Here is a 12590-nt window from a genome sequence, read left to right as displayed (position 1 = left end):
CTGTGTAAAACAATCCTTATATCCCTATTTTGAGTGTTTTAGACTTTTACTTTTAAACCCAGCGAAGCGGGTGGGTATCAAGCTTGTACAATATAAAACAAACCTCTCTTTTACTTCAAAGTGCATTCCTACGCATGTCCTGTACAGCTAGTACTTAAGCTTTAAACTCCATACGAAGAGACAATAGAGCTTTACCCCAAAAAATATATATCTTGAAACTAAACATAGCTGATATTAGAGTCATCGTAGAGTTACTCACAAGGCATGATAACCTGAACAAGTTCCAACATCAGATTGGAAAAAGACAATCTCCCGCGTGTGACAGATGCGGAGAAAATTCAGAAGAAACATCGATCCACTTTCTCTATTACTGCCCGGCGCTCATACAGCAGCGAAGGAAATGGTTTGGTTCGGCCATAGTCGAACCAGAAGAAATTACTAAACTCAGACAGATCCTGGGTTTCAGTACATCAGTTGGTTATAATAGCCACTGAAAAGCGTAGCGAGGATAGAGTACAAGGGTCTATTTGGCTAGGTACTCGGAACCATTGCTTCGAGGCCCGATGCTCGAGCATGGCCCGCTAACCTCCATACCCATACCCATACCCCAAAATATTGATGAAATATTAAATTATTGAAAATATTTTTATTTCAGAAAAAAAAAACCATTTACGGAAATAATATTATATTCACTTATTTAATTATTAATTTTATGTTGCAAATAAATATATTTCTATACACACGTATTATATGTATATCTGTGTTGGATAGCTAAACAACAACAACAACAATGATCATTGTGTTTTAATTGTGGAAAACCAAAAAACATTTGTTGATGGAAAGTTTTAAATTAAATATAAATTGATATTTTTCATCCCCTTTCACTATTGTATTTCAAATACACAATATAATATACCTACATACATTTATATGGGGACATAACATATACCTACTACATACAATAAACACATATCAAAACGAATAAATTTTGTTAAACTAGTCAGGTGTGTACAGTAAAACTGTATAATCAACTTTTAAAATAATGTAATAGGTTTTCCTGCCATGGGAAAATGATATTTTAGTAAAGCTTTTGAGCTTAAATATGTGGATCACTAAAATTAATCGAAAGATGTTCGATGTTCAAATTATATAAAAATATAGTATCGACTCTAAATAATAAATAGAGATAATGTTGACAAAAATTATAATAAACGGTCCGAAACATCGGACAAGACTTTATTATATTATAAAATTGATATATTATTGTAAGAATTATTTAAAAAGAAGGAAAAGCTTTAGTTTCTTAACTTCACTAATTTGGATTAATTAAGTTTTTTTTCTCCAGCTCCTCGGCTCCAGGGGAAGGGGTCCCAGAGGGAAGTTATATCAAGTTTCACTCCCTAGAATATCCCAAAAAAAAGTTTTTTCCCAAGAGTGTTGGCCTTCTCGAATTTTTCAAGATATGTGGCTTATACCAATCCTAGGAACACCTTAAGGTCTAGCCTTGTGCCTAGTTTAATCGAAATCGTTTGAGCCGTTTTTGAGAAAACCCCAAAAATCCTGTTTTGGCCTAGAGGAAGTACCCTTAAAAAAAGGCCTAGGGAAAAAATGAAAAAATCATCTGAAATTGTGACCAAACTGAACCTATGTACTGAGTTTGAGAAAAATCGGTTGAAATATACATTTTACTTAAATTCCCAATTTATTGGCTTTACTGTATTTTAGAAAAAAAAAAGTACAACAAAATATATTCTAACAGCGAACAAGGGAGGGGGAGGTTATAAATAATATTTTTATTATTTCTATTTATTTATTAAAATATTTAATAACTTAGTGGTTTTAGGTCTGTAATACACCAATCATGACATGATTTTTTTTATTATTTATTCATAGGTTGTCTATCTGTATATCTGTAAACAATTTGTATATGGCATAGCATGGATTTCGATGTGTTGACGATTCGATATGTACCTATATTTTTTTTTTATACAAATTTGGATATAAAACCAAATATTTTTATTTTTAAACAAAAAATATTTATAACAAATAATATTTTCAGCAATTATTTTATTATATACAGTGAAACTTGTCCATACAGTTAATTAAAAAGGGGCCAATATTGGTTGGATAGACATTGGTGAGAATGTGTAAGTTTTGTATTAAGATCGTACACAGTAAAAAAAAAGGTCAATATTCAAGGTAGTAAGAGCGAAGACGTAAGTTTAGACTTGTGGTTGAATATATTTGTATCTTATCTTCTAATACTTTGATGAAGAATTTTGTTATAACTTCATGAATGTAAACGAAAAATTAAGATACAATTTTTCGATATCTGTTTTGGATTTTGAAATATCGAAAGCTAAATCATTAAACAAAGTATTCAATTTTCGATATTTTGAAAATTATCTCAGATATCGAAAAATTTTATTCTTACTTTTCGTCTTATATTGTCAAGTTACATAATTAACCATCAAAGTTGAAAATCCCACTACCGTGATTATACATCCTTAATAAGTCGGACACAGCGGATTTCTTTTCGTTTTCAATAATTTATTAACAAATTGGGCTTGGAGAAACATTGATCTACCAATCTTTGGTTTCCCACTTTGCGGCTAAGATTGATAAATAAAATCTTAGTTTTCCATCTTTAATTCAAACCATGGTTCGCATTATAAGCCTTGATTGTGGTTATAAATGGCTTGGCAAATAAATATTGTATCAGCCAAGGTTCCACCGACGCGACAAGCTTGGTATTGCCTTAAAGATAACTCATTTTTGGTAAATTATGGCGCATGGTTTTGATTGATTTCTTTGTTTTAATCTCAGTTACGCAATGAAGATGAATGTAAACGCTCAAATCATTTTAAATGTATTTCACTGTAATTGACATAAAAATTCTGTTTGTTTTGATTGATCAAAAATATTTTTATTGCTAAAATGACATTTATTTACATTTTAATTATTAAATAATAATCGTTGCTGATAACTGTTATGTTAAAATCCATATTTTTGCAAATTTTTATTTAAATGCCAATGTTATCAAATATTTTACAAAAAAATATATATATGTTTTAGCCCATTATATATCTAAACAGACTTTTTGAAAGTTTTTTCTATTACGAGTGATAGAGGCTTCTAAGGCTCTATAATTCTCAATAGAAAACGTTTTTCAAACTAAATTTATTTTTTAGGTGTACCTCTTAATTCAATAAACTTCTAATCATTAATCTTTCAGGTGTATACCAAGGTAATCTCATTAAAATGGTGAATTTTTAATGATTTTTCGGTTCATATTGGATTTTGCCACTATTTATCATTTTGGGCGTAGGAGGCAGGTGCGGGTAGCTTTTCTTCCCTGGGCCTTCATTTACAGTTTATTTAATTAGCTAAATATGTATGATACTTAAATTTATGGAATTTTTATCCTTAAAATTTCTTATTAGCTCCCTTTTAAAATTAAAAATCCCTGCCATCCATTGTATCAAAAAGCTGGGTACGCCTTTCTGTATGGCATTAAAAATCGAACATATACATGGAGGCTCTGTGGTGATTTCAACTAATCGTTTTTTTTTATGTTTATGAAACAATAACTGGTCGAGTTAATTATTAATCAAAAATAATTGAAAAAAATGATCAATTTTTGGTCACTTTGTAAATTCTTTGTTTATCGTTTGATAAACGAGCAAGTGTTAGTGGATACAGTTTTTGAAAACCAGATCAATAAATTTCTGATGAAATAAAATGTTGTATCCTTCATAGATAAATTTTAGTGGAGTTTATTTTCTACAATTTTGCTTATGATAAACACTTTCATTGTAGGTACTAATCAAAACAGAAATACATTTAAAATTTTACGTTGCATTTACAAGATACATAAAACACTTTTTCGGTTTTCAATGTAGAAACTAAAACTTTCTATTAGAAAGATAAAAATGGTATAAATAAAAGAAAATTTAAAAATTTAATTTTAATTGAATAAAATTCGTGTTGTTGGAAACATTGGAAGAAAAATGAGGTAAGATTTTTCATAAACTAAAAATTATTTATTTGTATTTATTATAATTTAAAAAATTAATTTTATTTCGATAATTTCTTTCTTTCTAGAATATTGGAAAAAAATATTTTTATCATATTAGTCACCGTATGTGTAACTGTGATACATCCATTGGCAGTTATTAGGCATGAAACTAGAGAAGAAAGTAAATACTTTCCAGAAGAAATACCAAAAATCGTAAAACGATTGCACCGATCTTCAAGATTAAACAAATATGGAGAAATTAATTATGTTCCTCCGTGTAAAAATTGTCCAACAACTGGAAACCAATTTATTGGACCGTTAAGTCCTAGTATCGCCGACTCATTTTTAAGTCGTGGTTATGGACCAGCACAAGAAGTTGAGAGTCATCTGTCTTTAATTAAACCAAATACTGGAACTGGTTTAACTGAATACTATTCCAAACCGACCGTTAAACCCAAACAAGAAAATAATTGGGCAGCTGCGCATTATCCTAATACGGATTTGAAAGATACCTATAGGACTCTTTCTGGACGCTTTCACTATCGAAATATTGGTAACTATAGGCAAGATCTACACGATAGACACGAAATTGCCAATAGATTCTAGAACAATGTACATTTGCTAGTGTGAAGACTTCGATTTCAAGATTTCAAGTTTGGCTCCCTGGTATTTCAGTGACTTACTCAAATACTTTCTTACACCTAACTTTTTCTTACCCGAATCTACAACTCAGAGGGACCAGCAAGACCTTCAACTGGTATTTTTAATGGCTCAGAAAGTGAAACTTATCTTTCTCAATTATATTTCGCTTGCCTATACTTGGTAGCCCATCAAAAACAAGAATATAATTCTTAAATTTAGTGCATACATACAACCATGCACCAGTGGTTCAAATTCAAATTCAATTAAAAACAAATTTCATAAATTTCAACAAATTTTTTGTTCAAAATTAAATTTTTGTTTTCTGTATACGTACACTTACACGAAACCAAATGGTCCGCTAAAAAAGTAATATTCAGAGATAAACTGTTTGAATATAAACCGGAGCACGCGATTTGAATTCATATTATATTATTTGCGTGCCGTAAATTGGATACATTGGATTGAATTGTTTTCAAAACAAAACAAAACAAAAAAAACTTATTGTTTGTGCTACCTTGTTACTTGAGGGGTGCTTTTTTTTACAAGAAACTGTGTAATTTTTTATTTTTTTGAAATATATATATTTATTTTTTTTTTAAATATGACTTCGTTCATATGTTCTGGCAGAAGTTAGAGACGACTTTTGTGTTCAAGAGAATGAAAAAAAAAAAGACACAATTGTAAAAAAAAAATTATTTTTTGTGTTACAAAAGGGCTGGTTTCAATAATTGGTACTTTATTCTTTATATTGTTGTAATATTATTAATTTTTATTATTATATTTAAAAAAAAATTTGAGCTCACATATGGCGAATGTAGAACAGATATGCTCTGATGGCTTTTAGCAAAAAAATTTACCAATTGTTATAATAAATAATATATATTTAATCTATTTTGCATAAAAATCAATCATTGATCTAAATTTTTAATCTGAAGTTCAAACTTATATTAGTATAAAAAAAAAACAATAAATTATCGACCTTTCAAATATCCGAAACAGTATGAGTGCTGGACAATGGCACTGTTTTGCAATCGTCAAATAAGCTAGATACCGGCGACTTGAGAGCTGTCACCAAAACACTTGTATAAAAGAAAAATAAAAAATATTATATATTTTTGAAATAATAATTTATTTGAAATCGTGAAAATTTAACAAATTAAAAATATAATTAAATAATACTATTGGAAATTGGAGATAATGTTTAATTTTCCTAAAATCTCTTCTCAAAATTCACACCATACTCTGTATTATGTTTACCATAAATTGGTGCATTACGTGTTGCACCAGCTCCAAAACTAGTATCTTTATTTTGATATTGAATTCCACCATAATTTGAATGCCCTAGACGATTCCAATTTTTATCATAATGTTGAGTATGTTGTCCTACAGCGTTCCAATTACCATTTGGAGTATGATGTAAATTTAATGAACCACCAGCTGTTGCAGAACCACCGAATGACGGTGTTTTACTTGCACCGAAGTTTACACCACTTCCAGTATTTGGATTAGCGAAATTAGCACCTGCACCAAAGGTTTGAGGACCTCCAATTCCTCGGTGATTAAAACCTTGTGAGACGGAAGCACTGAATGGCCCATGTTGGAAGCCGCCGGTTTGTGAGTGTCCACCACCTGGAAAGTTATTTCGGGATCCAAATGCCCCAAATGGAGAACGACGTTCACGTCTTAATTCGTGTATTTGTTGTTCTGGTTCCATTGGATATGACCAAACAATCACACATAGTGTTGCCAAAGTAAAGATGACGACTTTTTCGAACATTCTACTCAGAAAATATTTCCAATCAAAATAATTAGCAAGTTAAAAAAATTAGTAAAAGTACTTACTTCGTATAGTTTTGTTTGAATTGTTGAAGATGTTTCTAAGATCACTGATGTTTCTTAATTGATACCAAACTGTTTCAAATAATGCATATTTATAGTGCATTGACTTATCAGTCAATTAAGGAAATTTTGTTTTCTAATTTACTAAAATTAAAAGGGGCTTTTTTCTTATCATTAAAAAAGAGTATGCAAATGAATTTCTTTGAAAAGATGAGTTTGTTTACATAACATTTGATAACAGCTTCAATTTATGAATTAAATTTATCTTAAGATTAATTAAATGTTTGATCTTTCACCAAAACTTTTTACTATACTTAAGGACGTTAGTTAAAAATGAACTACACAAAATTTGCAAAATCGATGACCATATTTCCACCAACTTCCTTAACAACATAGTAAATTTAAATCAATTACAGTTATGTTTATAGTAAATAAATTACGTTCATCTTGGGAAATATTTTGATATCACTATATTTTATTTTTAATTTTTATTGTAGTGAAACAATGTTATAATTAATTAGATAAACAAAAACTGTGTTGAGTGTTTGTGATAAACCGAGTTACATAGGATTCGAATGTTTAAACCTGATACTCATACTCAAAGTGTTAATGTAAAATTTTACTCCAAGCTTTTGATTTCTGATGCCAGGTGTTAATAATTGCAAAGATAAATTCTCTTTGTAAACATTCATTCTTCACTTTTCTTAATTCTATCTCGCATTTCGAAAATTTTCAAAAGACAACAGCCTTTTCTTATTAAACAACAGTTCGAAGACTGAAAATAATGGCCTTTACAATTTCCTTTCAGATATATTTTTATTCTTTAGGATTACTAGAATAACTACCCTAAGATATAGGTCCATTTTCAAGCTTTAATAAACGTTAGAAAATTTGTTGGAAAGTACTGTAGCTTTAATATCCCATGACGCTTGTTAATTAAAAATTGTTAAGCTTAGACATTTGAAATACGCATATAAGCCTAAGGAGGACTTCAGAAATAATACATTTTTAATTAAAATTATTTGGTGTTCAATTCAGTACATAGGGTCCTTAATTTTGCCATTGTCGAACAAAAATGATAACTTCATTATTATATTTGACTTATTTTTTATTAATAAATCACATTAAAATTAGTTTGGGTGCTAAACGCATTTAAGTACTGAAAATGACTTACACATATTTCATTGCGGCTTCATCTTAAACTTTTCACAAAGTTTAAAAATTGGGGTAAGAAAACGCACAAAATATATGCTTTATATTATCCGGAAATATAAGTTGAAGATTGCTTGAGCTCATAAGTTTAGTAGTACATAAAAGTAGCCGATAGATTGACTTGAAAATTTGACAGGTCCTTGCAGATACACCCAAGAGTGTATACATACATTATGTCTCGAAGTTCTAACGCGAACGTATACTTAAAAATAACTTGAAAAGGAAATGAAAGTCATACCAATGTCAAATGTGTTTTTAGACTATTATTAACTCCCGAAACGTGGACGGGTTCAGATAGTTTGTTAATAATATTAATTTTCAAAATATGAAATTTTTATTATTCATACTAAAAAAAAAACACAGTTATTACAAAGTTTTATGTTTTCAGTCCTGTAGGTAGTCCCCATAATAACTTTTCATATTTTGTATCTAAGCTAATGATTTTAGATTAGGTTGGTTGAGTGACTTTTGTGAAATTCAAAAGTGTGTTCGGAGGATCTAAGATATCCAGCGTCAGGACTATATATTTTATTAACAGGCCTATATTATTTTATATATATTTTAATTTTTATCAATTTGTCACGAATATATATAAACACAAAAACAAATCAGAAAAAATTTATCATAATTCATAATGGAGAATTATCAGTTTGAATACTATAAAAAAAAATTATTTTTTGACGGAAATACAAAATAATAGTTCTCACACCGTCTTATTATGAGGCTCAAAATTATATGGTCATACTGATAACAGAATCAACTATTGTTGTTTTCGAAGAATGCGTCTAATTTTTGAATTTGTTCCCACCAATTTTATTTTTTTTGGAAAACATTTGATAACTTATAATCTTTTTTTTTTCGAAATAAAGACGGCGCCGTGGCGTGTATATGTATTCTTAATACATCCGTTTTAGATATGCGTTTCATTTCTATGTAATCTTGGTAATAGCTTTGGTCGATGAAAATAGAATTACGTCAGTTCTAATTACGATTCATATCCGTTTTGGAAACGTTCTGTATTCATTACTTTCCGTGAATGTTAAATGTAGACAAAAATGCCAAGGGGGTTAATTCATTAGACACTTCACTCATTCATTTGAACTTGTTGTAAATTACTATGGTTTAGAAATATTTTTTTATTTAACGTCCGCTGGAATCCAATTCAAACTTGCTCTCGTAGTGCTTTTAAAAGACCAGTTTTCGCATGGCAAAATAATTTTCCTAATAGCGATCCTTAATTGGTATATTATGACATTAATTAAAAGAAAATGATAGTCTAAGCGCTAGTTTTTGTGTCTTAAATAAGTTCGGTAAATTGTCCTTCCTTCCGGTAAATTGTCCTTAAATTGACAGGCACTGAGAGGATCATTTTCCTATCAAAAAAATTATGTTAATCGTTATCTTTCAAGATTGCCTTAACGGAAATGACTTGGTATTTCGTAGAAAAATCTCCGAGGATCTTCCAAATTAATCAACTTTTCAAATAAAAACTATAATGCACTTAATGGATTTAAAAAAGAAATTAAAAAATAACTTCATATGTATTTTCATACCAAAAAAGTCATAACGTAATTACGTTTGGATTATATTACGTGCAAAGACTTTAAATAACAACTATTTAAAAAATTATATTTTGAAAGAACAAAAAAAATGGGACACCAGACAGTTTTCATGCCAACAAGAACCTTTACAAGGTGTATTAAATACAATCAAAAATAATAATTAACTGACATTGACCCAATTAAAATAATTAGTATGTAATAAAAATATTTGTTTATTTATTAATTTATTTATTTATTAAATATATGGCTAATAAGATTTCAATTTCCGACCATTTTTAGTGAAATTAGTATCATTATTAAAATACATACTTAGATCGTCTCTTGTTTTATATGTATGCTTACGTAATCGTGTTTATGTGTCATACGGCAAATACATTCTTGTATTGAATCACAAAATATTATGTACTTTCACCATCTTTAATTTCTTGGAATTCTTATTTTATTTAAGTCGTTACTACTGAATCTTGTATAATTATCTCGACAACGCAGAGTCCTTCTTCGGAGAAGTCTAAGAAGTATATCAGTTTTGACAAAAATGATGAGGTTTCCGAATAGGTTAAGTTAGGTTCTATTGGCTGTCCATGAAGGACACACTTAGACTATAGAACCCATTGTGATATCATATATATGTGCAATGCAATTTGTGAAGCCTGTACAAAATACTGGTTTTTCACTTTCATTCGAGGGAAAAGCCAGAAAGAGAGTCAACAAAACCTTCGGTTGACTATTTATAAAAACAGGGCATAAAATAAAAACAATGCTCGCTTCAATTTGCATTTCGATTTAAAGATTGGTGAATATTCCAACTCTGGTTTCGGAGATTAATTTTCGTTTGATTCCACAAAAATTATCTTTTGTATGCCATTCAACATGCATCAGCCGTCGGACAATAACTAAATGAGTCATTTTCATTTCCCACAATGCTTTTTTGCTTTTCAGTGGAGCGATACACGTCCAACTGCAGTATAAGTATAATTACTTATGGATAATAAAGAATCTTTGCCTGTTTTGGATCATATTTTTGGCAGCTTAAATTGTACCGATATTCTTTCAAAAAACATTTGATTTGAAATGGAAAAACTAAAGACTTTTAAATTTTTTGAACATTTATATTTATTTAAATAAAACAGACGATTCCAATTTTTATCATAATGTTGAGTATGTTGTCCTACAGCGTTCCAATTACCATTTGGAGTATGATGTAAATTTAATGAACCACCAGCTGTTGCAGAACCACCGAATGACGGTGTTTTACTTGCACCGAAGTTTACACCACTTCCAGTATTTGGATTAGCGAAATTAGCACCTGCACCAAAGGTTTGAGGACCTCCAATTCCTCGATGATTGAAACCTTGTGAGACAGAAGCACTGAATGGCCCATGTTGGAAGCCTCCAGTTTGTGAATGTCCACCACCTGGAAAGTTATTTCGGGATCCAAATGCTCCAAATGGAGAACGACGTTCACGTCTTAATTCGTGTATTTGTTGTTCTGGTTCCATTGGGTATGACCAAACAATCACACATAGTGTTGCCAAAGTAAAGATGACGACTTTTTCGAACATTCTACTCAGAAAATATTTCCAATCAAAATAATTATCAAGTTAAAAAAATTAGTAAAAGTACTTATTTCGTATAGTTGTTTGAATTGTTGAAGATGTTTGTAAGATCACTGAAGTTTCTTAATTGATACCGAACTGTTTCAAATAATGCATATTTATAGTGCATTGACTTATCAGTTGATAAAGACAATTTTGTTTTATAATTTACTAAAATTAGAAGGGACTTTTTTCTTATCATTTAAAAAGAATATGCAAATAAATTTCTTTGAAAAGATGACTTAATAACGAAAATTTTGTATTTGAACTTTCCTAAGGTTGGAGGGGCTTTTTTTTGTTATCATTTTAATAAAGTAAATAAGTCATTTTCTTAAAAAAACTGATTCTGTTTACATAATAACTGATAACAATTTCATTTAGTAAAATAAATTTATCCTAAATTTAAATGAATCTTTTGAACTGTCAGAATAATAAAATAAATTCTTATTCGCTCAACTTTGTTGTTAATACTAATTGATCCAGACATTGGAGTGGTTTTTAAAGTTTGATCGTTAAGTTTTTCTTGAAGTTCTCGGTTTGAAGTTTTATTTGACAATTAAATGCGGGTGAGTTTTTTATAGTTTAATTTATTTCTTCTGAAAAAATTGCTCAAAATATTTTATCAATCATATTAGCCACGATTAAAACACCCATTTTGACCTATCAAAAATTGATTGATTGATAGAGTAATAATATGATTTTTATTCAAAAATTTTAATCTATACATAAGTTATGTAAATGGCTGGTACCGAGTTTAAAAATAGAAAAATAAGAAAAATTCCAAATGCAAGAATTTTATAGCAAAATTTTTATTTTTTTATTGATTTGACGTAAATGTGATGTAATAAAAATTTAATAAAATAATAATTTATGTACAATATGTATTAATTAATACCTTTGGAAAACTTTTAAACACGTGAAGAAATCTAAGAAATAAATTATTTATCGGAAAAAAAATGCTTCATTGGAATATAAGAAACATTTACAGAATTACAAAAATCAAAAAATTTTAAAACAAAATAGGAATTTTCCAAAATTTTCATTCCAACTCTATTTCTTTTTAAATATTAAAAAAACACACTCTATGCCTGTCAAAATTTTACGATCTGTGCTACAGTATCTTGGCTATGAGTTCAGTTATTATGCGTGAATGTGACTTAAAAATATTCATGAAACCTTAGCTTTTGTGCGTTTAAGGATAACCACTGTTTGTCGTATCTGCACCTTCTTGAAACTATTTTAGAATTGAATGAATTATTAATCAGAACAAGTACTGAATTGATGATGAATACCAGGTAATCGATTGGGTTTTCCAAGCTATTATTGAATATAGGAATCCATTCATGTATATCTTTTTAGTATGTTTATAAAACAATGACACGTTTACACTTTTACATTTGTAACATCTACTTACACGCTAGCGTGTAACTAATCAAGCGAAAATAATTTAAATATATTTTCTTAGAATTTGGACTCACTAATTACAAATTTTCGAGAACACATTGTCTAAAAGTAGTATCAATTGCTCGTTACAAATTTTAATAAACATATGAAAATAACTAACAAAAGAAACATCATTGCTCGAAAAAATATTTATATAAAGTTTTCAGACAGCTTTCTCAGAATTGTTCCAAAGTTGAGTGTTTGTTATTACTGGATATTGTAACGAGTCTAATATCGTGAGTGGTTGTCGAAGGGTTTTTCTACAAGAGGATCAGATAT

The 12590-nt window shown here is 29.2% G+C and overlaps 3 protein-coding genes across 5 annotated transcripts in view; 1 reads left to right on the top strand and 2 right to left on the bottom strand.

Moving 5' to 3' along the window:
- LOC123300954 (protein lozenge-like) overlaps positions 1–12590 on the bottom strand; it is a 98663-nt gene that overhangs the window by 48403 nt on the left and 37670 nt on the right. The gene's annotated exons all lie outside the window — the stretch shown is intronic.
- Positions 3986–4894, top strand: LOC123300960. Its single transcript, XM_044883649.1, has 2 exons — positions 3986–4015; positions 4105–4894. Exons 1-2 carry the CDS (start codon positions 4011–4013, stop codon positions 4622–4624), a joined length of 525 nt encoding a protein of 174 aa, XP_044739584.1. The 5' UTR covers positions 3986–4010; the 3' UTR covers positions 4625–4894.
- Positions 5842–10997, bottom strand: LOC123300959 (nucleoporin NUP49/NSP49-like). 3 transcript variants are annotated; one of them, XM_044883647.1, is made up of 4 exons: positions 10901–10997; positions 10402–10836; positions 6149–6150; positions 5842–6001 (listed from the first exon to the last, which is right to left on the bottom strand). In XM_044883647.1, exons 2-4 carry the CDS (start codon positions 10833–10835, stop codon positions 5871–5873), a joined length of 567 nt encoding a protein of 188 aa, XP_044739582.1. In that variant the 5' UTR covers position 10836; positions 10901–10997; the 3' UTR covers positions 5842–5870. The 3 variants fall into 3 exon arrangements, with proteins under 3 accessions (XP_044739582.1, XP_044739583.1, XP_044739581.1); XM_044883648.1 differs by lacking the exons at positions 6149–6150; positions 10901–10997 and having other exon boundaries at positions 5842–6016; positions 10415–10816; XM_044883646.1 differs by lacking the exons at positions 10402–10836; positions 10901–10997 and adding an exon at positions 6503–6584 and having other exon boundaries at positions 5842–6438.

This window comes from Chrysoperla carnea, chromosome 5, assembly GCF_905475395.1.
Source record: "Chrysoperla carnea chromosome 5, inChrCarn1.1, whole genome shotgun sequence".
NCBI classification, from domain to species: domain Eukaryota; kingdom Metazoa; phylum Arthropoda; class Insecta; order Neuroptera; family Chrysopidae; genus Chrysoperla; species Chrysoperla carnea.
This window is presented reverse-complemented; position numbering and strand designations above follow the sequence as displayed.

Coding starts and splice junctions, on each gene's coding strand:
- LOC123300959 (XM_044883647.1), bottom strand. CDS start 10,835: ATGTTCGAAAAAGTCGTCATCTTTACTTTGGCAACACTATGTGTGATT.